This window comes from Argentina silus (genome assembly GCF_951799395.1).
Source record: "Argentina silus genome assembly, chromosome: 3".
NCBI classification, from domain to species: Eukaryota; Metazoa; Chordata; class Actinopteri; order Argentiniformes; family Argentinidae; genus Argentina; species Argentina silus.
This window is the reverse complement of record NC_139657.1, coordinates 29,181,353-29,209,212: the sequence shown is the minus strand read 5'-3', so window position 1 is coordinate 29,209,212 and position 27,860 is coordinate 29,181,353. Positions and strand designations below refer to the sequence as shown.

Below are 27,860 nucleotides of genomic sequence, written 5' to 3'. Positions count from 1 at the left end.
CAGCTTTGAGTATAGCCAAAAGAGATGTCCCAGGGTCCCTTCAGCAGATGTACACTTATTACAGGTTGGGGGAACAGAAGGGTAAAAAGAATGTGACTTAGTGAAAGAGTAATAAAGCCTGTGTATCACTTTTGATTGAATTAGCTGATACCTAGACTTGATGGCACGAGTTGACACCCTGGAGGCACTCATCCTAGCTATCATCGGAGATCTCTACCCCCAAGGGTCTAGGTTGTCTATAAGTGGCATAAACTCAATTTGTTCATGCAACACGCTTCGACAAACAATGTCTTCTCTACATCAGTTGAGCAATCATATTGATATTGTGGAACATTTCTCCAATAAATCTTACGTTTAGTCAACTGTGGGTGCTGGTGGGGTTTGGCCATCCAAGATGTGTATATGAGGGCCTGGTTTCTAACTAAGGGCTGCATAGAATTAGAACTGAAAGCTTTTGTTCCTCGAAACAGTTATCATTCTAATATGTTCATGTCAGACATTCTTCACAATAGCACAAGTTCAACAATACTAATATCATCATCGTCGGTGATCATGACCTCTCCCTCTATAAACCACTTCTTCAGAGCAATACGCAATTTCAAACAAACTTACATTCAGCTCAAACCAGATTTACCTGACTCTCTTCTGACCTTGTCAAGCCTGAGTGTTTTCTGCAATGCTTTTCTACATTCCCCCAGATTAAACTATATGTATCTGTTTTCCATAGTGCCAGATAAGTGCTCTGGAATTTAGGTGTTGAATTGAAAGTATCTAGGTAATGTGACATCCCGCCTCTTCGGCATCCATTCCCATATTGTAAAGTCTGTCCCCCCACACAAGGTAAAACAATATAATTTGCATGCAAATGTAGCAACACACTCTGAGTAGGAGATAGTGTGAAGTATTAAATGCCATATAATTATATATATTGTGCAATGAAATAAATCACAAAACACCCAAATGACACAGTGGGGGAAGAGCGTTAGAGAGGCTTTAACTGCACCAGTAACATATTCATAGTCACATTCTATTTGATACACTGAAATTAGACATGACACTAGCTATTTGTCATCTTTGTTTTTGTAGCATGAAAGTGTTTTGTACCATTTTGTTGCAATGTGAACAGGACTTTCAATGGGAAAATTGCTGCAATACCTTTGAGCTCACTCTTTGTGGATATTTAATAGACTTGCTTTGTGTTTCTAGGTTCTCCAGTACATGCAAATCTGGAGGACCCTACAGTTTCATCTTGCATAACTCAATGCCTGTGCTGGCAGCCTTGTGGAGTGGTACAGTATAGGGATGTGAGAGAGTGGGTTTAGAGAGCCATCTCGCTCTTAGACATGACATCTGAGAATGTTTGGGCTGAAGGGGTTTCAGAAGGGTTGGATGTCACTGCATTATTCTGCTGTCTCACCACACAATGATCGGGGATGAGTGTGCTTCAAACTGCATATTGTTGTGCTGATGTACTGTAACCTTAAACATAAATAAAAGGAGAAATACAGGGCAAAAAAGTTTCCCTGGCATCTACAGTTTGTGTTATTCATGAGACTTCTTCTAGGCTAGGTCACTTCATATTCTCTGAATACACTTCAACTCAGGACAACTCAATGATTCCTCATTTTGTTTTGTTTTATGTTTTCTCCCTCCCTGCCCCTTTATTTGCTTCACTGTTTAACCCTGTATTATTTCTTGTTTGTATTTTTGTTGTTTGTTGAAAACCAATAAATAAGTATAATCACGAAAACAATGATAGTCTCATCATACTGTGTACAGTAGGACCTCAGAAATACAAACACCATAGTTTCACCAATCACCATTTAAGAAACATTTTATTAAAGTTATTGACAAAATAAATAGATTTGAATACCGACAGAAATGTAACTGCTGCATCTCAACTCTTCTCACCAAGTTTTGTGATGACAGACACTTCTTCAATCAAAGTGCTACTGTAGCTCTTCTGGGCCAAACACATCTTTCTGTGGCAATTAAATGTGAATGGTTGATGGTAGAGAAGAGCTTACTGAGGAGCTGTACTGTACTTCCTTGTCTAAGGCATAAAGTCAACATCAGTGCAACTTCAAAGGCCCGTGCTGTGTTGTGTGTCCCAGGGGCAGCACTGGGAGTAGCATTGGGTTGTATATGACAACTGTATAGTTTTTTTTAGAAACAGAATCTTCAGAGGCAAATGTGGAAACCTTAATGATGTTTGTGAAGACAGATGGGAAGAGGCCTGTGTTGTGATTTAGACTACAGTGCATTTGAGGTAATATTTTTCAATATATAGTTCAGTTCAATATCAGTACAATAGCTGCAGTTGCATCTTTGTAACATGTTATGCTACACCTCCCTGAGTTTGAATAATGGCAGATATATACAGTGCATTCAGAAAGTATTCAGACCCCTTCACTTTTTCCACATTTTGTTATGTTACAGCCTTATTCTAAAATGGATTCAATTCATTTCTTTCATCATCAATCTACACACAATACCCGATAATGACAAAGTGAAAACTGATTTTTATAAAAAACTGAAATATCACATTTACATAAGTATTCAGACCTTCATTCAGATACATAAGTATTGAGCTCAGGTGCATCCTGTTTCCATTGATCATCCTTGAGATGTTTCTACGACTTGATTGGAGTCCATCTGTGGTAAAGGTCTCCAAGAACACAGTAGCCTCCATCATTCTTAAATGGAAGAAGTTTGGAACCACCAAGACTCTTCCTAGAGCTGGCCACCCATCCAAACTGAGCAATAGGGGGAGAAGGGCCATTGTCAGGGAGGTGACCAAGAACCCAATGGTCACTTTGACAGAGCTCCAGAGTTCCTCTGTGGAGATGGAAGAACCTTCCAGAAGGACAACCATCTCTGCAGCACTGCACCAATCAGGCCTTTATGGTAGAGTGGCCAGACGGAAGCCACTCCTCAGTAAAACGTACATGACAGCTCGCTTGGAGTTTACCAAAAGGCACCTAAAGGACTCTCAGATCATGAGAAATGATCTCTGGTCTGATGAAATCAAGATTTGGTTTAAAAAAACCAGACCCTGCTCCGGAGCGCTCAGGACCTCAGACTGGGGCGAAGGTTCACCTTCCAACAGGACAACGACCCTAAGCACACAGCCAAGACAACGCAGGAGTGGCATCGGGACAAGTCTCTGAATGTCCTTGAGTGGCCCAGCCAGAGGCCAGACTTGAACCTGATCGAACATCTCTGGAAAGACCTGAAAAAAGCTGTGCACCAACGCTCCCCATCCAACCTGACAGAGTGTGAGAGGATCTGCAGAGAAGAATGGGAGAAACTCCCCAAATACAGGTGTGCCAAGCTTGTAGCGTCATACCCAAAAAGACATGAGGCTGTAATTGCTGCCAAAGGTGCTTCAACAAAGTGCTGAGGAAAGGGTATGAATACTTATATAATTGTGATCAGTTTATTTTTTTTAATAAATTAGCAAACATTTCTGAAAACCTGTTTTGGCTTTGTCATTATGGGGTATTGTGTGTACGTTGATGAGGGAAAAATAATAATTCAATCCATTTAATAATAATAATAATAATAAGGCTGTAACATAACAAAATGTGGAAAAAGAGAAGGGGTCTGAATACTTTCCGAATGCACTGTACTGTAGGCAGATTTTAGTTTTTGTTGATGTCCGTGGGCAGAATGTCACCCCACTGTCAAATTTGGTCAACCTTTAAACAGGTGGTGGGTTTCGATCGACAAAGTGTGATTTTTGTTATGGTTTATGCATAAGTGGAGTGATTGTCTCATGTTGCATGAGCATCTGGTATTGTAGTGGATTTATAATAATGTCAGTTTCCATGTGAAGGTTTGGCTGAGACTTTTGGCTATATTTTGTTAATAGCAAAGCATATCTTATATTGATAATCTGACTCCAATGTAATTATCACTAAGTGCTAAGAATTGTTGAGTTTGTGCTGAATTAGTGCAAGAATGTTCAAATAGAATGAATCAATTAATAATACTGTATACTTATACAACTATTACAAGGCAAATACTTAATTGAAAAATGTTACATTCTAATTGAGAGAGAGTAGAGAGAGAGAGAGAGATGACCACAGGTCATTCAAACAATGCTACTCACAGCTCATGACGAGAACCAAACTAAAGAGAACAAGCTATTCCCTGACCTCTGCTTTTATATCACTCTACAACCACAGTATTTAAATTACAAGCTATTGGCAAGAGACCCAACAAGAGTTCATTCTATAATTTCTATACTTACGACATCACAGCTCAGACATCCCACAGAGCTCACAGCCATTTGTCTCCTCATTGAGGATGGGCTCTCAATGTAGGTGGGCAGAATAGCTCTGTGTTGGCGGATATGCTTGAGTATTAAGAAAAGGCCTGCCGTGCTCATTATTTGAGTGCACTGTGATGTTATCCTAAAGGTGTAAAGAATATATAAAGTTAATTAGTAGTATAAACAGTATAACGTGTACCTACACTGTAATTACACTTTGCCTTCTCATTTTGTCACAACTATGCTAGAACTTACCCATATAACTACCATGCTAATTAACCCTAACCCATATAACTACCATGCTAATTAACCCAACCCATATAACAACCATGCTAATTAACCCTAATCCATTTCAATACCATGCTAATTAACCCTAACCCATATAACTACCATGCTAATTAACCCTAACCCATATAATAACCATGCTAATTAACCCTAACCCATTTCAATACCATGCTAATTAAGCACCACTTAATGTAAAGTGTTTGAATAATTGGGATAGCACAAACGAGACTGAGTGAACGAGACTGAGTGTGACATAGCACAAACGAGAACGAGACTTTCTTGCTGCCATACAGGCCAGCTTTGTGTAAAGCTTGTGAGATTGTTGTCACATGCACAGACAGACCAGTCCCAGCCATAAAGACTTGTAAGTCCTTCAAAGTTGCCTTTGGCCTCTTGGTAGCTTCTCTGATCAATGTCCTCCTGGCTCGGTCATCCAGTTTGGACGGACGGCCTGATCTAGGCAAGGTGTTGGTGGTGCCATACGCCTTCCACTTCTTAATGATGCTCTGAACGGTACTCAGAGGGATAGCTAAAGCCTTCAAAATCTTTTTGTAGCCTTCACCTAACTTGTGCCTTCCTACAACTTTATCCCGGAGGCCTTTTGAAAGTACTTTTCCAACCATGGTGAATTCTTTGCAGAACCATGCACTTCTAGTAGTGGAATCCTCAAGAAACAGCTGGTTTTATTCTGAAGTAATCAAAACCACTACAATTGATGTCAGGTGGGGGGCAATTAGCCTGGTGTTTGATCTGGAAGTTGATTGGTTGCACCTGAGCAAGTTTATAATGGTATACTCTAAGGGGCTGATCACTTAACCAAACCAGGTATTTCACTAATTAATTTTTAATAATTGTCCAGAATTTTTACATTTTTTATTTTCACTTTGATTATGAGGGTTATAATGTGTACATACAGCTCCAAAAAGTTAGATTTGATTTATTTTAATTTCCAGGGTGTAATGTGACAAAAGGTAAAGATTTCACAGGGTATGATGACTTTCTATAGGCACTGTACATGTATTCCCCAGTACTGTTAAGTGTTGGTAGGGTGGGCCCAAGTGTGGATGGATAACTCAAGACGAAAGATATAGCAAAAATAAAGTTTCTCTTTAATGAGAGGATTGCGCAGGGTACAAAGGCATATACTTGAAAAAAAGGGTAAAAAATAAAAGTGGAGAAAACCAGTCTCCATAAACTAAGGTACACACTTCACAAGTGGAGTAAACGGCGAACTAAGAAATAATAATATATTAATAATAATAATATAATAATTAAATAATAATAATATAATAATAATTGATAATAATAAACGGGCTAACAAGTACAAGGCAAAGGGGTAAACGACTAGATAATACGGACAACAGACTGGCAGGCAGGATCCACTTACGATCGGACAGAGAGAATCTCTGACAAAGACACAGGGGAACAAAAGGGCTATATATATACACAGGGCAGGAAAACACAGGTGATCGGAATGAGTAGTGATGAGGCAGCACTGGCACTGGACCACCAGAGGAGGGCACCAGAGTCACCAGAACAGCAACCTTAGGCGTGACAAGTACAACTTAAGACAGTTATGGACATGACAAAGCGGACTCTACACTAGTGGTCACATGACCAATTAACACAAGTTACATTACGTTATATCTGACTCCAAAGTATAGTTTATGATTAATTATTTTGTATGATTGATAATGATTTGCTCATCCCTGTGTGACACACTCGATCATATCGGATCCTAGATTGAACTCTGTGATAGCCTGGTCACGATTATGTCATACTGCTTTAACAGAACCTTTATCTAGTGTGCAACATCACATAAATGCACCTAGAAAGAATGAGAATAGAGTATCAACAAATTAACCAATTTAATAGTTTCAAAGAAACATATAAAATAAGCAAACTGTAGTAAACGAATGGAAGTTTAACCATAACTCTAACACTATGCGTGTCAAGGACACACAGGAGAATGGTGCTCATCACAGGCCTAACACAAAACTCTTGCTGTTCTTGTCCTTAAATACCATCCCAACAATAGGACATCAGAGACATTGATGGGAGAGTCCTGTTGGCCTATACTATACACATAACAATAGCAAAGGATTAGAGGACAGGCAAGGCACGATATCTTCAGGGCGTCCTCCAGGCAGGCTCATTTAATTGTAAATAGGTCTTCCTGGCTGAGAGAGGTGGGCATTGATTAACATTCACAATGGAAGATCAGACGATCCCTGTCTTTGTGTCAGCCACATTTAAATACATTTAAATCACATGGTTGGCGCCACCAAATCCGTCTACAGCTTATCAGGTATTTTTCTGCTATAATTTGTATTTAGACATGTTGTTTACGGTATCAGCAGGATGCCTCTTGAAACTCACACATGATTCAGTTCCATCCTCGTCTAAAACAATATGCTAAATATGTCAACATGCAAAACATAAATAGTGTCTGTACATAATGGAATGTCAATTTCATACCAGATGGTTGACGTTACCAACAGCCTCCTTTCTCCTGCGAGCAATTGTTTGTAAATTGGTATCAAGGTAACACCTCACACATTTTCATATGACATGCTGTGTAAAGCTCAGAAAGCAACTTCAGAAAGCCACCACCCCTTTCCTCTCCCAGCCAACCACCCACCGTCAAACTAGTTAGCCTTCGTTAATATTGAATGTGTGAAGAGTGAATGAGAGACGGCCTTTTACAAAAGAGGAGTTATTACATTGTGAGAGTCCGCCTCTCTCTTCAACACTGAGCTGCTGAACTCCCCTTCCTTAATTTTTTCCACACCATCATTCGAGCCACCGGTAAATTATTCTGACCCCTCAGTGTGATTTTCACAAGGCCACAATAGGTGAGTAATAGTAATTTATATTTCATATAAAGACCAATGATTGAATAATAAAAATAAATGGCATATTAACCAGGCGAAGAGCTCTCCCCAGTTTGCAATGCTGAATGAGGCACAATCATTTAGTCGTATAATTACTAATGTATGTACCATGCCATGGGTAATCTGTCTATTCATTAGGGTACAATTAATCTAATTGCAAATTTGACCAGCTTCATAAGTGTGGCATTACACACACATGTTATTCCTATCCAACTATACCGAATGTAACATGGAGAAATACATTTAAATGTTTTTAAATATATAAATTACTTTTATATTGAATAAAACTGTTTGGATACATTATAATATTTAAGTCATGGTTTGTGTGTCATTTCATTATACATTGCTTTAACATGATGCTATTCAATGCTAAGCTATTCCTAATTGGGGAATAATCAGAATGCATGCCATGAGTTGCTGGGTCGAATACAGGACAAATATTGGCTGTTTTTTTACATTATTGTAACCCCTAACAGTAATCATAACCTCTCTAGCATCCATGCCTAAACATGTAACAATCTAATTTTGTGAGATCAAAAACAATCGGTGTCTGCTTACGTTTCTTGCCATATGAGTAGCATCAACATACTGTAGCTGAGAGTATTTAGCGAAAGGTTTTCTGCAGTGTATTGTCAGGTGGCTCGCTTCCACACCCCCTTGAAAAGATAATGATCTTAATGTGTGTGTGTGTGTGTGTGTGTGTGTGTGTGTGTGAGAGAGAGAGAGAGAAAGGGATGGGATAGGATGGATGGATGGATGGCTTTGGCACTCTGTGTTGTTCTCTGGGTCTCTCATCAGTATGCTGCAACTGTCCACATGAGGGAATCAGATAGTAATGGTCTGTTTCTCTCCCTCTCTCTCTCTTTCCTCTCCTTTCCTCTGTTTCTCTGTCATGACCCTGCTTCTTTTCTAACTGTCTCTACTTCTATCTTCTTTTTTCTTTTTTATTCATTCTCTTCTTATCCACTCTCCTCCTCGACTCGCTCTCTCTACACCCTTCACCTTTTCATGTCCTCATCCTCACTTCACCTTTCATTCACCCACCCCTCCAATCGTCCTCTCATTCTTATCTTCTTCTCCTTTCTATCCCATCTCTCTCTCCTATCCTCTCTCCCTGTCTACATGGTTCTCTCTGTCTATCTCTCCCTCCCCCCATTTATTTTCCTCTCTCCACCACACTATTCCCTTCTCCTCACTCTCTCTCTTTTCCATCAACACCTCTCCCTCTCTTCACCCTCACTACAACTCTCCCCTCTTTTTCTTTTTCTGCACCACTCCCTTGTTCTTTCTCTCTGCCTCCCAACCCCTCCATCTCTCTATCCAACCCTTTTCTCTTCGTATTATTCCTCTCTTCCTCTTCGCCTCCCTCTTCACTCTTCACTACCCCCCACTTCTCTATCCAACCCCTCTCTGCCTTCCTCGTCACTTTCTTCACTCCCCACTTTTCCCTCACTCCCTCTCCCTCCTTCTCTGTCTCCTCTCTACCCCTATCTCTCTATCCAACCCCTCTCTATCTTCCTCTCATTCGCCGTCCCTTTCTTCTCTCCCCGTCCCTTTCTTCTCTCCCCCCTCCCTACTCCCCCACTCCTCCCACCCCCCTCCCTGCCTCCCCACAGGTGGCGTATGCATAGCCCAGTCACTGAAGATCCCAAGGGAGCCCAAGCCGGGGGAGTTTGACAAGCTCATCCTCCGTCTGCTGGAGACCTCTAACGCTCGCGCCGTGATCATGTTTGCCAATGAGGACGACATCCGGTGGGTCACACACACACACACACACACACACACACACACACACACACACACACACACACACACACACACACAAATGTGTACATGCATAAGTGCACACACTCATACAAGTGCATATACATGCACACACAAACACACACACACACACACACACACACACACACACACACACACATGCACACACACAGAGACACACACTTCTCCACTATACTCTAGGCACCTCAGAGTCAAGAACAAACTGTTTATCCTCCATCAGTTAATCCACAAACGGCTCACTGTGGATTGAGATAATGATGTTTCGATTAACTCCGGGAACTCTGGGTAAGGGAACCTTGTTTATGCGTCCACGTCCCTCTCTTTGCAATTCCTCACAACGCATAAGGTTAACATAACGCTCCAGGGTTTTCTCCCTCTTGATCAGATGAATCTTGAAGTGTTAATGATAATCTACCCGAACCCTAACTGGAATGAAAGCACTGCAGTACTTCTCACTGGCAACACCTTCTACCTTACTGGGCTGCTACACCATGCATGTGAAATCCATGTATGTGAAACTTGCATGATACGGGTGTGCTACAGAGTTGATAGACTCCTACTGTAGTCAATGTTACCTGCTACACCAGCGAGTGATACAAAGTTGATAGACTCCTACTGTAGTCAATGTTACTTCCTACACCATCACGTGATACAGAGATGATAGGCTCCTACTGTAGGCAGCAACGTAATATTAGGTTTGGAGTAATTTTTTATCTGATCCACACACGTTAACCCCATACAAAGTGCCTGAAATGATCAATGCTTTTTGGATGCTTAAAAACATATTCATTCAGCTAGTATGATAATGTCATAGAAACATTACGAGCAAAACACTAATTATAAAACTGAGCTGATAAACGGAAATACAGTCTACCTAGTTTATATTTGGAGGTATAGGATGCTGTAGACAACACTCCATTTGAAGATATTCAGGTTTGACAGGACACTCAACATAAAACCACAAGTTCAATACTAGGAATTGATTCATTTGAAGTTTCATGTAGAAACAGATTGTGAGGGCTACTCATTCTTCATCCACACGCACAACTGTTCATGCTTCTGGGGGAGCAGGTAAAACTACTGCACTGAACGTACGTTTGAGTTTGTGCAGGCTGGATCCCAGTGTCGAGCCTATGCTAATGGGGGGAGAGAACTCAATGAGAACTCAATCTCCCATGCTCCTCATCATTTTAAGTCTTCATGCCTTGGAATAATTAATATAACTCTGGCCCTGTTCGAAATACTTTCAAGATGTGTCCTTTCCTCCTCCCTTCCTTGTCATTATCACTGCTCTAACATGACTGTATAGGTCAAAACTAGCTTTTCACAGCATTGCTTTCACCAACTTCCAACTTCCAGCAACTTGACTTCCTCAAGGAGGAGAGGAAGGAAGGATGCATTTTAAGAGTACTCTGCTTCCCACTCCTGAGGTTTGATATTGAGGCCTTCATTGTAACATTATGGTCTGCCTGTGGTGGGACTTTGAGGAAATTGAGAGAGGGGGAGGGCCAGCAACTTTGCAGAAATCACCGCATTATGATGGATCCCTTTTTAGGTTATTTTCTTCCTGAAAGTGATGGATAGGCAAAACTACCAAAATGATGGAAAGCTCACTTCATGTTGGTGAAGAGGCTCTCTGGATCATTGGAGATTGGTACAGCCGTTGCCACGAAGATAACAAGTTTTTGTGATGGTTGGTCTGCTGCCTTGACATGTGTATCTCATTGTAATTTGATGCCAGAGTGGTTGAGGCTGTTTCTAATTGGACAATGCTTTGGTGTGACAGTAAGTGTGCTTGGTTTAGTTCAGCCAGGTGGGTGGGGTTTATACTTTTGGGACCAGTTTGTTAATGGGATGCACCTAATTATCTCTCTCTCTCTCTAGTTGGTTGACACCATCTCTCATTCTTGTCTTACAGGCGTATCCTGGATGCGGCCAAACGGAACAACCAGACCGGTCACTTCTTGTGGGTGGGGTCAGACAGCTGGGGGTCCAAGATCTCCCCGGTGGTCCAGCAGGAGAGGGTGGCTGAGGGGGCTGTCACCATCCTCCCCAAGAGAGCCTCTGTGGACGGTGAGACAACTCAGCCTAAATAGCCGGCTTTTCACCGCGGGGCTTATGCCATGCATGCCAGTGCATGTCAGGGTCAAATGTTTCTCCACAGTCACTCCCAGGCTTCAACAGGGCTTACTCCAGGCCTATTTGGTGCTTAAAACTCTGGCTTTTAGCCTCCTCTACCCCCTTGGTCCTTTTGAGGCCAAACAGGGTTAGGGTTGCGGTTTAGAGCGAGGGTGGGATATTCTTATAATCCAAGTGCTTTAGTTGGCTAGTGAACTTTGTGGGTGGCAAGTATATAATCAAGTTAGCACGCTGTCGAATTGATTTGAATTGTGCATTTTACAAATATAATTGTCAAAAAGTGCATAACTTACCAGAACCTGTTGGGAAACCGGAGGATTTCGCTTGTTACTAGTATCTCCATAGTTCTCCACCTTATGAACTGCAGAATGTAAACAAACTGGAGATCATATGAGCTGGGACTAGTAAACCCAACTGTGGAAATTCAAAAAGGCTTGTTCACTAGGCTTGAAGCAAAGGGCTTTGAGCATTAGCTGGTAAGTCTTGGCACGCACTGGCACCACTGTCGAAATGCAGCAATTAATAAAATGCAGAGTCAAGGATGGATGGGCAATTCCAGGCTTGAAGAGTTTGACGGGTTCGTAGGATTTTTTCCCAAGACCAGCTCCAACACAGTACCTGGTTTAAATGATCAACGATCATTTGATCAAATGGTCTACATTTAGAATGCAGGTCAAATCTGATCCATATCAAATGTTACTGTAGGTATCTGATGTTTTGCTATTGATGTAAACAGAAATCTGATCTTTTCAATTATGATTTGGACCACATTTCATCTGAATTCTGATACCTGGCCATGTGAACAGTCAGATCACGCAAAGTGATTTTTTTTCCCCTTCCCTTCTCAAAACACTCATGCCAAAATAAAAGTCTAGGCTACATTTGTCTGACTTGTTTGTTTCAAAGCTTTTATACCAAACTAATTCTTAAAGGAACAGAAGCAGAATGACCACTGCGCAAGTGAATCTTTAAGAATGCGATCTCTGTTTAAACTCACGTACAGTGCCCTGAGTTAATGGGATAGTGAAGCATTTTTTCTTCTTTTGGCTCTAGTTTGGATTTGAAATCAAACAATAATTAGGAGGTTAAAGAAGAGATTCTCAGCTTTTATTTGATGGTATTTGTGTATATATTTAGTTTTGCCATTCAGAAAACACTTTTTATGCAAATGTGTTTCAGCACGATTCAGGGTGCTAGAGCCCCTCCACAGTCTGCACAACCTTAATGGAAAGGCGTTTAAGGGTAGGCTTGAGAGGCATGGTGTGGTGTCTTTTCAGTGCTCCACTCCCACAGCCCTCTCCTTCTTACAGGACCTGCCATTAAAGGCTACATGGCCACCATCCACCATGCCATGTTGATACTGGTGAAACAACTATAGGGGCTCACCCCCTGGTCCGTCATTCTGTGAAGGGAGCACCTTGCACCCGTCTGGTCTCCAGGCCACCTGTCCCATTTGGGACTTGTCCTTGGTTCTTGATGCGCTTATGAGTGCTCGATCGAGCCTTTGGTGACTGTCGACTTTGAGACGTTGTCCTATAATTTGTATACATTTTGGAGTTTCGAGCCAAAAGAAGAAAAACTGCTTCACTGTCCCATTACTTACGCAGGGCACTGTATTTGATATTGGTCACTTGTAAAACTAGAGTGAACAGTCTGCCAAAAAAATCTCATATGAAAAAAAAGAATAGGTTTAGTCACTTTGCTTGGAGTGTAAACATGGTCTTCAGATTCAAACACAACAAATGTATCTGAATCGAATGTGTTAGAGCTAGGCTGGAATAAGAGCCTGCACACACAGTGGTCTTCCTGGACTGATGTCATGCCCAAACGCTGAATATTTTTGTAGGCCCAATGAGCTAACCAATGTTCTTTGTTCTTCTATCATTGTATATAACCTTTATACCCCAACCACACCTCAATCCCAGCCTTCGACCGATACTTCCGAAGCCGATCCCTCTCCAACAACAGAAGGAATGTGTGGTTTGCTGAATTCTGGGAGGAAAACTTTGTCTGCAAGCTAGGGATGCATGGCAAACGACCCGGGAGCCCCAAGAAATGCACAGGTACAGTGCAGCATGTTTCCTAAAGAGATACTATGGCATCTTCACAACTATGTCTGTATATATTTTAACCTTCTCGTTTTGGCCTGGATCATCAACGTATAGTTTGTATAAATATAATCTATGAACTAAATCACTGTCTTACCTCATTCAGCCACAGAATACCTAGTTTATCAGCGCCAATATTTTGTAGTTTATTTTGGTAGTTTACCACTACCAATTCAAACAGATTTACCTTGATGTACTTGCTGTGCCATATATCGCACAGCAGTATCGAGTCAACTTGACTTTTTCACATTTTCTTTGAGGTATTTTACCCAGGGGATCTATCAAATCATTAGGCAAACAGGACTCAATGTATAACTCGGCTTCTGTGGCAAAAGTAGGCTATTACTTTTGCTTGTGTTATTTGGGCACTTTTAGACATCACAGCTTCAGAACAGAAAAATAATAAATGTTATCTTATTCATAACAAGGCTTGATAGAACGAGGGATGCTGTCATGAGCGAACATCATGATTTGAGATCAACAATCTTGTCAATCGTGGCTAGTGATGAAAGATATCATAGGAGGCCTATTTGGCTATTTAAAAATTGGCGATACATTTGGACCATGTTTTCTGTGGGATGCTAATTTACTTCGGATCATGATATCAAGTAGATTACATGTACATTACATGTACAAATCATGGCTGAATGTAAGACTTTCTAAGTGTAATGCAACTTTTACTATTCTCTTGTGATCGATATGCTTTGGATCAACTAGTTTTAATTCATTTCTCAAATCATTACAATTTGAGTCACAACTTGAGCCAACAACTTACGGTACTCAAGTTATGATTAGTATACATCAAGAATAAAATCTTATATAGTAGGTTAGATGGATTGACAATAAAGTTGATGATCAAATAACATGAAATGGCCAAATTGAATTGGTCTTGTGTGCTTCTCGTCTTGGTAACCTAGTGTGCATGCTTGATCAGCAGAGACCTGCCCGGGGCTGCCCAGGAGCTGCCTTTGGCTGACGTGTTCTATTTGTGTTGTTCTAGTTGAGAGCGAATACTGAGCACGTTCTGTGGGCAGACAGACCGGACCAGATTTCGTTAGCAGATTAGAGACACAAGTTACTATGATTGAAATGAATCGGGTGACAATGGGGCAATTGTTGAGCAATTCTAATGGATAGGCAATGTGCTTTTAAACATATCAGTGTCTCCACTTGCCCCATTTGTGAGCTGATATTAATATATTTTAATGTAATTTTAAATCTTGTAATTCATGTTGGTTTGGGATTAACGGACAGTTAGAGCGGGCCAATCAGATGTGCATGCTACTCTACCTTACCCCTGACGATCAAAAATCGTTGGATTTGATTCCTTTCACTAAATGCCATTCTGCCTTCAGGCCTTGCCATTTTTATTTGATTCATTAGCAGCCCAAGGGATAGTATTATTTGAGATTTTTAGATGGCGCTTGAGTTGCGCTTGCCTTGAGGCTCACTTTCAAACTTGTTAAAGAGACATTTTAGCCAAGCTCTTTCGGATCTGATCAGCATCTTCATTTAATCATTTTGTTTCATTCATTCATCGGGGAAGATGCTCATGAAGATTGGCCTATTCAATGGATTAAACATTTTAAACTATTTCTCCTCCTGTCCCGTCCATCCTGTCTCTCCTAGGCTGTTGCATGTAGACTTAAAACATTTGTAGTGCTTATTTAACAATATTATAGCCTATTATTTAAAAACAGCCCAAGGACAGTATTATATGAAAGCAATCTAAACCCTATTATGCTAAATTTGTTTTACAAGGTGAGACAGGTTAATGTTATCATTGCCAGTGCATCTCCGTGATTTTAGTCCTGTACAAATCGGCAATGTCAGTAATCTTTACGGACTGCAAGCGACCATGGTTGTAATAATTCCGTCCTGTTTTACCTCCTGTTTTTTGGCCTGTAAAAATATTAGCACAACTTAATTTGCAATAGGCAACATGGTGTGAGATTCCTCTCCACTGATCATCAGAGACGGAGAGGGAGTAGGCTATCAACAGTATCATGGCCCGATGATGTGAAGAAAAAATCCCTGTTATTTTTTGCCCCTGTCCAGTGTGTCATAGTTGGCTACATATGAACAACTCTTGAAATCAAACAATTACTGTGAGGTTCAAGTAGAAATTACCATCTTTAATTCAATGTCTTCTTCTTTTTATACATAGTCCCCCTATTTCAGGGCACCAAGGTATTGGAAAATACTCTATGAATCGATTAATGAAAAAGAAAAAAACCCAAACAACTGTCCCACAGATCATAAACACTCTCCAGGAGGTAGGCATGAATGTGTTTATTTTTTTCCAATATTTTTGGAGCCCTGAAATAGAGGGACTATGTATAAAAAGGGTTGTAATATCTAAATGGTGAAACCAATCTGAAAAAAGAAAACATTGAATTAAATCTCTACTTTAATCTCATAGTAAATGTTTTATTTTGAATCCAAAGAGTATAGCGACAAACAAAACTACTTCACTGTCCCATTAGTGCACAGCACTATACATTAGACAACACAGTCCTCAGTTTAAGGCCAATACACTTTTGCAAAATAAGCTTTTGCTCATGGGTGTGAGAAGTGTGCCCCTGTCCAATAAGGTAATTTCTTGACAATATTTCTGTCTATTTCAGTGACCGGTTTTTGGCTCATTTTAGAACTAGTGGCTGACACAAAACCTATACACAAATAAGCATCTCTTTATTCATGACTGAAGACCATAATTAGTTCGTTGTCTGAGATGGTGGTGTTAGTGCTGGACTGGAACAAATTCCTACTCACCGAGTATGTACCAAGACTGCAGTTGGAAAGTGAAACATTTGTGCTGGAACCCAGCAGACCTGTGACACAGGATGATACTCAAACTTACTGTGCGTGCGTGCGTGCGTGCGTGCGTGCGTGCGTGCGTGCGTGCGTTAGAGAGACAGAGAGCCTCTGTGTGACTATTTTTCTGCTTGTATCTCTGATAGTGTGAGTGTAGCTAAATGTATTTTTTCAGGCATGAAAATAATAATGCTAACTTCAGCCATGAGGCATGTTTCATATTGTATGTGCTTGTGGACATTATGTGTGCATTAACGCGGATGCATGTGTGAGCTTTCCCTAGCCCCATCATCTATTTCTGTCTGGCAGCACGTATGCAAAGGCAGACGTCCGTCCCTTGCCCGTACCGAGTTACACTTATTGTTCTGACACTGCAACTTGAAGTAATGAGAATAATTGTGGTGCTGTCGTTCTTGCACATCCCCCGCCCCCCCCCCCCCCCCCTTCTCTCTATTCTTCTTATCTGCATGCATGCTCCACTGCTGATAGATACGTCTGTCATCAACACACAGCCATATCGTCTGTTTATTATCATCTTTTTAAAGAGAGGACGGAAGGGGGCATAATTTGTTCCTGTCCAAAGAACCCAAAACCGATGCAGATGTGTGATCCAGCAAAAGCAAATGGTGTACGCTAACCTTGGTTGCGTTGTGAAATTATATAAGTCACTGCACTTAGCCCTACTGAGAGAGACCGAGGGGGGTGCTGCCCGAAATGAATTCCACATCACTTAGCTTAACACAGAGCTTGCCTACAGAGAGTCATATTGTGCGGCAAAATGTGTGGGCGGCAAAATCTAATCCTTGATGATTTTGAGGACTCTTTTTTTTGCGGGAACACTGGCACTCTGGGCTAAATCCTTTGGAGACGTGTCAGACACACAAAACAGGATTTCGGAGAAAGTATCACATCTCCTACCATAATAAACTTCAAGTAATTTTGCCTGAGCAAGGTTTGAGAGCAGTTTGCCACTGTCAGATGCACTCCCAGGCTTTCTGGCTGTATTCTTTTCATGGCAGTGGGGATTGAAAAGAGCAGCTTGAATTGATTTTATTAGCAACTCGAGATTGAGTTTTAGTGCTATAAGGAGAGAGAGAGGCGCTGTATGGGCATCTTTTATCTGGAGCTGTCACTGTCTGCAGAGTAATCATGAAACAAGACAAACGGCTGAATCAGCAGCACCTCCGGTCATCGCGTGTGTGTGTGTGTGTTTGTCACTGTGTGTGTTGTGTGTCACTGTGCGTGTGTGTGTGTGTGTTTGTGTGTGTGTGTGTGTGTGTGTGTGTGTGTGTGTGTGTGTGTGTGTGTGTGTGTGTGTGTGTGTGTGTGTGTGTGTGTGTGTATACAAACTTGTGTGTCACCACAAAATGTTGGTATAGACAGGAGATTCAAGCACACAGACGTACAGTTAATGCTCTCAGACGTGGACCTCAGATATCTTGTGAAATGTTAAAATGTGTTTGATTTGGCACTGCTAGGCTCTCTACTTTCATGATACGATCCTTCAGTATATAAGGCAAACGTTTATGCAATGCTAGATGCTAATGTAAATAGGCTACTGCACACTAATACACAACCACAGGCTTATCCTCTGTTCCCTGAGAGCTTTAAACCTTGTTTCCCTTAGTATTATTCAAGTTAGGTAGTACCTACTGTATCCCAAGCCTATCTTTGTTGCCCACTGTCTAGAAATTCTCACTTCTCTCAGTTCTAATCTGTGTTACTAGTCCAGGATAAAGTTCCATGGGCCTTTAAGCTGCACAGAAACAACAAGGAAAACATAAGGCAACATGAACCTGACTATATAGAACACGCACCCTGGAGCAGTGTGTTTGTTCATTTGTTCAGTCACAAAAGTGGTTACAAAACTAGTTTAACCCCCTGCCTTGAGGTAACACAAAACAATAAGTACTAGAGCTGTATATGTACTAGTGCTTTACTCAAGCTTTCCCCTTATTGAAAATGTTTCAAGCAAAGGACGTTGGCAATCAACAGACACTTGTGCACTAAGAGGTTGTTCACCATGTACTAAAATGTATGTAATACTGCGGAACTATTAAGTTGCTTTAGAGGCTAAAAGATGTTTTGTTCTGCAAAAGTGTAAAGTAGGTCAAGCATGTTAAGTGCTCCATTCAATGGTAATTGCTGTGCATCACAAACTCATAATTTAGTTCCCTTCTTTTGCTCAGTTTGTCAGTATCCTGCCGTGATGACATTGAATAAGCTGTGCACTTATCTTTTGGAGTAGAGGAGAGGGAATCAACAACGAGCTGACATCAAGAGGGATAGCTATAGGGTGAAAATGCTCTATGTTATCGCTGGCTATTATCACTGTGATTCAACACACGCAGCAGTTATTTACTTTTTCTTCGGTGAAACTTCCAAGTTTGAGGCCAGCCTCAATCCTCATCTTAATAAATGTTAACAGCAAAAATGCAGCAAATTAAATACAGTGGTAATGATTTCATGCCAACCCTTTACTGTATCTTTTTCAGCCCATGTTTTTATCACATCTTATGACCTCAGGGGCTTTGGTCCATTTGGCCTATAAAGCATATAAAATAAGGGGTAAACACCCCTATGTGGTCCTTTTGATTTCCTCCTGAGTAAGGGAGAGGGGAGTGGGAAAGAGAGAGAGAGAAAGAAAGAGAGAGAGTGTGCGTGAGAACAAAGGTTAAAGAACAATGAGGGCATGCTCCATGGCCTAGCTAGGGGTGGTCATGGAGGGCCACAGTCATCCATTGTAATAAATTACGATAATTAAATATCTAACAACCTGAGGTCAGAGGGCATCGTGTCTGCGTTCCACCATGCCATGCGCAAGCCGTCAGTAACAATGTCAGTGTTCCTCTCCATTGAACTACAGACATGTTTACTGTCTGTACTTCCTAACCGTGTCATATACAAAACTTATATTTTTGGGGGTACAGTAACGCGACAGTAGTAGCGAGTCAACTGGCCTTTTCCACACGTGTTATTTGAGGTGTTTTACCTTGGAAAAACAACCAGCATGGAGCATCGTTGAGCAATTTAAAATTTGGGATAATATATTTGGATGGGCTTGTTGTAAAACAGTAGCTTATATGTGTGTCTTCACTTGCCCAATTTGTGAGCTGATTTAATTAGTATTATTATTGTAAGTTATTTTTTTCTCATTATGAATTAACAATCATGGCAGCCTGGATGAATTAGGGTTAGGGTTAGGGTTAGGGTTAGGGTTATGGTTAGGGTTAGGGTGAGGAGTAGCCTATGAGTTGTTGTTTCAATTCAGAAAAGGACAAATTATTGTCTGGTTGGAGAAATTTGAGATGTCCTTGGATAAACCTTTATTTAGAACAAATTGTGTCTTCATGGACACTATGTCAGACATGAAATATATGTGGCAGTGTTTCCCCTACCATTATATCGGTGGGGAGGGCAGAAATTTCATATTAATAAACTCATAACAATGTAATGTTTCTCAGTTGATGCCGCACACATTTTAGTAGTAGGCTACATGGACACAGCGTGCTCACAGTGCCAAGAGCACAATGTGTGTCATGAATTTTCAGCTTCGGTAACGCGAGTTCATGGTGAAATGAACGTATTTCAGTGATTGAAGTTAGAGCTTTCATTAATCAATGAAAAAAAGTTTACATGCCATGTGCAATAACAAGAATAAATCTGAGATATATGTATTTTGAAATGAATAGCGAGAAACATGCTTTGATATTGCAACCTATGGATTACAGAATGAGGTGAGGAATTTGCATCAAGAAAAATCAAACAATGTGGGACTCTGAAGATTCACATAACAGCTCAAAGAGGAAGTTCTTATGAAGGCCTACTGTAGCGGTGTCCCCTGTATCTTGTCCCTCGGCAATTCAGGCCCTGTACAGGTGCCCCGGACCAACCCTCTATTCAACAGGTATGGACCTCAGCCTGCAGGGTCTTACCCTATCAGCTACTAAAAGGTCCTATGTAGGTTGGTGTCGATTAGACTCACTCCGCTGTTAACAGTCTATGTCCCATAGTTCCTCCATTGACTTCCTTTACCCACCTCAGTTGAACTGAAAAATCACCCCAAAAAACCGTACACAGAAGTGGGTAATCTCTATGGTTAACGACTGCTCTAATCTTATATGAGTGCAAGTTGGTGTGGTTGCGGATAAAAAGTTTATCGGTAAGTACAATTTACCCAAAGGAATAAAAATAAAAATAAATAAAAATTAAGAATTAAATTGAGAAAACTGTTCCTTTAAATGCAGGTTAGATTCTTTAATAATGGCTTAAAGCATTACAGCATAGCTGAGTTCTCATAAAAATGGGTTACAGACAGAGTGTTAAAATGTCAAAATGATAAAAACCCTATCAATCTGTCCCTACTCTGCCTGTCCTTTACTCGTCTGTGAATTTAGTCCCAGTTTCACTTGGCCGAGCGAAGCCGGTTCCTCTTTCCGCCCAGGCTGTGGAAAAGAGTCGTTGTTATACAAAGAAAGGTCTAGTCCAGTGGCGAGTCCGTTAGTCAGAATTTAATCAGAGTGTGAGTTCCGGTCACGGAGAACTTTTCGGGCACTAGAGTATGAGAGCTCCAGTTTCCACCCCGGGGTAAAGTATCCAACACGCTCCGTCCTGCTCCGGTCCTTCAGGCTTCAGGTTTTAACGCTCCTCAGCGGGGAATGACCGTTGTACTGCTCCGGGGATCTCTTTTTATACTCTTGCTAAAAGTCCTCCAATGTGACTCCCTTTTTGTCTAACACTTCTTATGTGGCTTCCTGTTTGTCTAACACCAGAGTGCAGGTACTTTGTGTGTTTGTGCTCGAATATTTGTGTTAAACACAGTGTGTGTGTGTTTTTAAGGTCATATGAAGTTCTTTTTAAGGAAGTTTCTCTGTCCCTCAACTCTCAGTGTCACAAGACATAATAATACATTCGACCCTTATACTTACATAGCAATCAGGCATAGAATTCGATCTAGAATCCAGTAAATCACCCTCGGTTCACCTTGTTTCTGCTAAACATTCTTATCACACTCATGCTTTGATTATGGACACAAGGGTACTTTTTGTTGGGAATTTCCACAACCTGACCTACTTCACTCCGTAGGCCTTACACAATTAACCCTTTTTATGCCGTGATGAAGCTTACACAATTAACCCTTTTTATGCGTGGTAAAGCTCACACTATTAACCCTTTTTATGCCGTGATAAAACTTTGTATCATCAAAATTAAACTTCAGTCCTATGGTAGCCTACTTCAGACCACAATCACACATTAGTATTTTTATATTCTTAGTACTTTCAGTGTTAGTAAGCCGTCATCACCGTGAGGCCCAAGCAGATATGTTGACCCGGGGTCATACACTCGCATTCTAATTTCTCTTATTTAGTTATGCAGTTACACATATTTGAATCAACTTATCATTTATAAGCAGTCATTTCCAGCTGCGGTAGGGTTATCTCGTAGAGTAGGTAGGGTCATCTCGTAGAGTAGATAGGGTCATCTCGTAGAGTAGATCAAGGAAGCTCACTTCTGAGCCGTAGGCCATTTCTGGTGGAGAATTCAGCTGTAAAATCTCCATGTCTAGAGTAAGGGTTGGCATTTGGTCATCCTCCGGTTGCACCGGTGATTGTGTCTTCGTACGGTTATGTGCCCTCGTCCGGTTGGGCCCCCAGCTGCTAAGCTTTTTCTCTTTCTCGCCGTGTCGTGGTGATTCACCAAGGTTGCTCTCAAACTTCAGCCAATCCTGCCGTGCTTAACTGAGTAACGTTGGGAATGGTGTTTAGGCCGGGGAAAGGCCATACTAGACTCGCCCTTGGCGACAATCTTTGATGGTAATGTATAGTAACTTTGGGTTCCTTCAAGGCTCTAGATTGCATGGCTGTGAACCCCACTCAAAGAACCTTATAAGGTTATAAGGCTCCCTGATCCACCTGTAGCCATATGATGTAACAATATTAACCACCTGGTGCCCCGCCCAAAATAATTCCAGGGGAAACACTGATATGTGCGGGACGTTTTCAGCTGGTTTTTTTCCCCAGAGTTTTGGCTCTGTAGCAAAACTGTTGAATATAAATTATGCTGAAAACAATGTAGAAGTACAGTAGACAACATTTTCCCGCAGGACTTCCAGACCCTCTGTCCAAATTATGAATGATTATTATGAATTATGAACTATGAATTGATGCGTCAACATTCTGACATATACAGTGCCCTGCGTAAGTAATGGGACAGTGAAGCATTTTTTCTTCTTTTGGCTCTACACTCCAAAAGTTTGGATTTTAAATCAAACAATTATTTTGTGGTTAAAGTAGAGATACTCAGCTTTTATTTGATTTAAATAAAAGCTGAGAATAGTATTTGAGTATTTGCGTACATATTGGTTTCACCATTCAGAAATTACAACACTTTTTATACATAGTTCCCCTATTTCAGGGTACCCGAAAGTGAAGGGATAATTGGCTTGACAGGTGTTTCTGGTAAGTCAGGTGTGTTATGTCACATTGTAACAAGGTCCGTTAGTACACAGAGGCAGACGCAGTATAGGGATCAGGGATTGCTCCCGTTTATTCATAAAGTCTTTCGTCAAACTCTTATTTGGCTTTCCAGCCTCGTCAAAAGGTTCGTTCTCTCTCTCTCTCTCTCTCTCTCTCTCTCTCTCTCCACTCGCCGTTCCCAGCCCACCTACTGAAATGGCAGAAGCACACACATGTTAAGCACTCGCCAACGAGACTTTATTTGCAACAGGTGTGCAACGAAGCCTCGCCGACACACCCCGGCCACGGTCCTGTAGCTCCCTCTACAGGCCAAACGCTGCATGTCCCCCCACACACATCATTTGTGTAGGCATAAAAGAACTGTGAATGTCAAGAATTGATTCTAGGCTTTGCTTTTGCCTTTGGAGTCTGCTATTGGTCTGTCAACATGAGGATCAAAGCGGTGTCAATGAAAGTCAAGGAAGCCTTTATTAGGCTGAAAAATCGGAAAAAAAACATGAAACATGTAGTAGCCCAAACGTTAGGCTTGCCAAAATCATCAGTTTGGAACATCATTAAAAAGAAAAAAAAACACTGGTCACCTCAGCAATCGCAAAGGGGCTGGTAGGCCAAGGCAGACTTGCCTCACTCACCATAATTAAGAAAAATGAAGAAAAACCCCAAAACAACTGTCCCACTGATCAGGAACACTCTCCAGGAGGTAAGTGCGAATGTCTCAGAGATTACCATCCGCAGCATACGTCACCAGCCGAACTACACTGCAAGGCGCAAACCATTAGTTATTCTCAAAAAGGGAGGTCACTTACAGTTTGCGAAAAAGCCTGCAGAGGTCTGGAAAAAGTTATTGTGCAAGTAGAAAGATGGGACAAAAAAACATCTGCCCAAGAATTACAGAACACCTCCTCATCTGTTAAACATGGTGGAGGGGGTGTTAATGTTAGGGCATGTGTAGCTGCGACTAGAACTGTCCAACTTGTCTTTGTTGGAAAAGGACAAAGAGTTCCTCTGTGAAGATGGGAGAATCTCCCAGAAGGACAAACATCTCTGCAGCACTCCACCAATCAGGCCTTTAAGGTAGAGTGGCTAGACAAAAGCCACTCCTCAGTAAAAAGCACATGACAGCCTGCTTGGAGTTTGCCAAAAGGCACCTAAAGAACTCTCAGACCATGAGAAACAAGATTCTCTGGTCTGATGAAACCAAGATTGAACTCTTTGGCCTGAATGCCAAGCGTCATGTCTGGACCGAAACCAGGCACCGCTCATCACCTGGCCAATACTATCCCTACGGTGAACCATGGTGGTGGCAGCATCATGTTGTGAGGATGTTTTTCAGCGGCAGGGACTGGGGGACTAGTCAGGATCGAGGGAAAGATGAACGAAGCAAAGTACAGAGAGATCCTTGATGAAAACCTGCTCCAGAGTACTCAGGACCTCAGACTAGAGCGGAGGTTCACCTTCCAACAGGACAACGGCCCTAAGCATACAGCCAAGACAATGCAGGAGTGGCTTCCGGACAAGTCTCTTAATGTCCTTGAGTGGCCCAACCAGAGGCCCGACTTGAACCTGATTAAACATCTCTGGAGAGACCTGAAAATAGCTGTGCACTGACACTCCCCATCCAACCTGACAGAGCTTGAGAGGATCTGCAAAGAAGAATGGGAAAAACTCCCCAAATACAGGTGTGCCAAGCTTGTAGCGTCAAACCCAAGAAACCTTGAGGCTGTAACCGCTGCCATAGGTGCTTCAACAAAGTGCTGAGTAAAGGGTCTGAATACTTATGTAAATGTGATATTTCAGTTTTTTGTTTTTAATAAATGAGCAAACATTTCTAAAAACCTGTTTTGGCTTTGTAATTATGGGGTATTGTGTGTAGATTGATGAGGAAAAAATGAATTTAATCCATTTTAGAATAAGGCTGTAACATAACAAAATGTGCAAAAAGTGAAGGGGTCTGAATACTTTCCAAATACCTGTACATGCTAACATATTTTTAATTTCAACTTAAATCGTAGAACTTGCACAGATTTTCAACTAAACTTATTTTTTGTTAAGAGTATAATTATATTGGTTATTGTCCATCAGATATTAAATCACCCAATTGTGCTTTTTGTTATTTACTTTTTTTTTTTTTTGCCAACCATTCCTGAACCTTAGACCAAAAGTCAGCCACCAGGACAATACCAAAACAGATGTTCTATTGCTTCGGTTTCCTCACTACAAAATCTGCATATTTTTCAAGCCATATATGGTGAGCATTGGTGAGAAATAATTGTATATACTAATTTCAGTTGAAAAAGTTAAGTGATAAGTCAATTGTTCTTTTATATATTGATTCATAAAACTGATGCCATGGGACATTGGAACATAAATTATTTATTGATAATAATCTTTTTCAGACAACTGTATTTTTTTATATGAGGCAGACAAACTAAATCTATACCTTCTCTTTTTCCAATTTTCATCTTCCAATTTTGTGGCAATGCTGCAATCAGTTAATTGTAATATTGGATTGAGCATACAGTCCCACATTCTTTTAAAAGTTGTTTATATGACACAATATTTCCATCCTTAATGATATCATTGATGAAAATTATTCCGTTGTGAAACATTGTTCTCATAAACATTTTTTTTTTCCAATCAATGTTTTTGAATTTAAACAGATTATTTGCTGTAATATTTGATCTGACTGTTCTGGAGGATACAATTCAAATTTTAACAAGCTTTGTATGGCTTGTTTTAAGAAGTGTACTGTACTTTGTACAGTACTTAATTTCCAATGTACCGAAAATTAGATGTTGTAATATGTACAGTGGGGGAAATAATTATTTGATCCCCTGCTGATTTTGTTAGTTTGCCCGATTACAAAGAAATGAGCGGTCTATAATTTTTATGGTACTTTTATTTCAACAAATAGAGACAGAATATCAACAAAGAAGTCCAGAAAAAAGACATTATATAAAGTTATAAATTAATTTGCATTTGATCGAAGGAAATAAGTATTTGACCCCCAAGCAAAACATGACTTCGTACTTGGTGGAGAAACCCTTGCTGGCAAGCACAGAAGTCAGACGTTTCTTATAGTTGGTCACCAGGTATGCACACATCTCAGGAGGGATTTTGGTCCACTCCTCTTTACAGATCCTCTCCAAATCCTGAAGGTTTCAAGGCTTTTGCTTGGCAACTCGAAGCTTCAGCTCCCTCCACAAATTTTCGATAGGATTAAGGTCTGGAGACTAGCTAGGCCACTCCATGACCTTAGTGTGCTTCTTCTTGAGCCACTCCTTTGTTGCCTTGGCTGTATGTTTTGGGTCATTGTCATGCTGGAAGACCCATCCACGACCCATTCTCGTCCAAGATCTTATGGTACATGGCCCCATCCATTGGCCCCTCAATGCAGTGAAGTCGTCCTGTACCGTTAGCAGAGAAACAACCCCAAAGCATAATGTTTCCACCTCCGTGTTTGACAGTGGGGATGGTGTTCTTGGGATCGTAGCATTCAGCATTTCTCTCCCTCCAAACACGAAGAGTCGAATTTATGCCAAAGAGTTCAATTTTGGTCTCATCTGACCACATCACCTTCTCCCAAGCCTTCTCTGAATCATTTAGGTGTTCATTGGCAAACTTCAGATGGGCCTGTACATGTGCCTTCTTGAGCAGGGGGACCTTGCGGGCACTGCAGGATTTCAATCCGTTACGGTGTAGTGTGTTACCAATGGTTTTCTTGGTGACTGTGGTCCCAGCTGCCTTGAGATCATTACCAAGCTCCATCCCTCACCCTTCTCATGATCATCCTTACCCCACGAGGCAAGATCTTGCATGGAGCTCCAGGCCGAGGGCGATTGATGGTTATTTTGTATTTCTTCCATTTTCTAATAATTGCACCAACAGTTGTCTCCTTCTCACCAAGCTTCTTGCTGATGGTCTTGTAGCCCATTCCAGCCTTGTGCAGGTCTACAACTCTTACCCTGATGTCCTTTGAATGTTCTTTGGTCTTGCCCATGGTGGTGGAGAGGTTGGAATGGAAGAGATTGATTCTATTGACAGGTGTCTTTTATACCCATAACAAGCAGAGATTAGGAGTACTTTTCCTAAAGTGACAGGAGTAATCTGTGTGCCTCATGGGCATATAACCGGTCTGTATGAGCCAGAATTCTTGTTGGTTTGTAGGGGATCAAATACTTATTTCCTTCGATCAAATGCAAATTAATTTATAACTTTATATAACGTGTTTTTTCTGGACTTCTTTGTTGATATTCTGTCTCTATTTGTTAAACTAAAAGTACCATAAAAATTATAGACCGCCCATTTCTTTGTAATCGGGCAAACTAACAAAATCAGCAGGGAATCAAATAATTATTTCCCCCACTGTATAAAGCTTTTTGTGAGAGGTTCAATGCTTTTATATTGAATCATTTCAACCCCTCATATTTATTTTCATTATATAGGTCTGTAGTTGGTAGTGCCATAAGTAAATATGCGAGCTGAGATATGACTAATTAGATTAGATTAGATTAGATTCAACTTTATTGTCATTGTGCAGAGTACAAGTACAGAGACAACGAAATGCAGTTAGCGTCTAACCAGAAGTGCAAAAAAGCAGAAAGTGCAATGAACAGTATATACAGGTAGTGCAGTATATGAGCAGTGTAGTATAAGTAGTGCAGTGTAAGCAGTATATGAATTAGCAGTGGCATTATAAGCAGAATAAATAGATTGCAGTATGAACAGTGTAGCAGCATATGAGCTGTATAGGCAATGCAGTCTAGCAGTATATATGTATTAACAGTAACATTTAGGGTAGATAGCAGAATAAATATAATATGGAATGCCGTATGAACAGTATAAACAGGTATGTACAGTATGTACAGATATGTGCGGTGTATTAACAGTAGTATTAAAGAAAATATAGCGATATGTGCATTATGAACACTATAGACAGATTATGAACAGTATAGACAGATATGTACAGAAGAGCAGTGGTATGGAGTAAGAGCAGTTTGTACAAGTGTGAATACTGTAAGAGTAGTGCAATTGTCCGGGGGGGGGGGGGGGAGGGGTGCAGGGGTTGGTAGGTTGTCAC

General features: G+C 40.9%; 1 protein-coding gene across 1 annotated transcript in view; it reads left to right on the top strand.

The window, feature by feature from the left end:
- grm8b (glutamate receptor, metabotropic 8b) overlaps positions 1-27,860 on the top strand; it is a gene marked incomplete at both ends in the record, with an annotated part of 151,231 nt that overhangs the window by 87,063 nt on the left and 36,308 nt on the right. The window contains 3 exons of the mRNA XM_083667148.1: positions 9,072-9,207; positions 11,159-11,313; positions 13,305-13,442. Coding sequence (XP_083523274.1) covers positions 9,072-9,207; positions 11,159-11,313; positions 13,305-13,442 — 429 coding nt within the window. The remainder of the gene's footprint in view (positions 1-9,071; positions 9,208-11,158; positions 11,314-13,304; positions 13,443-27,860) is intronic.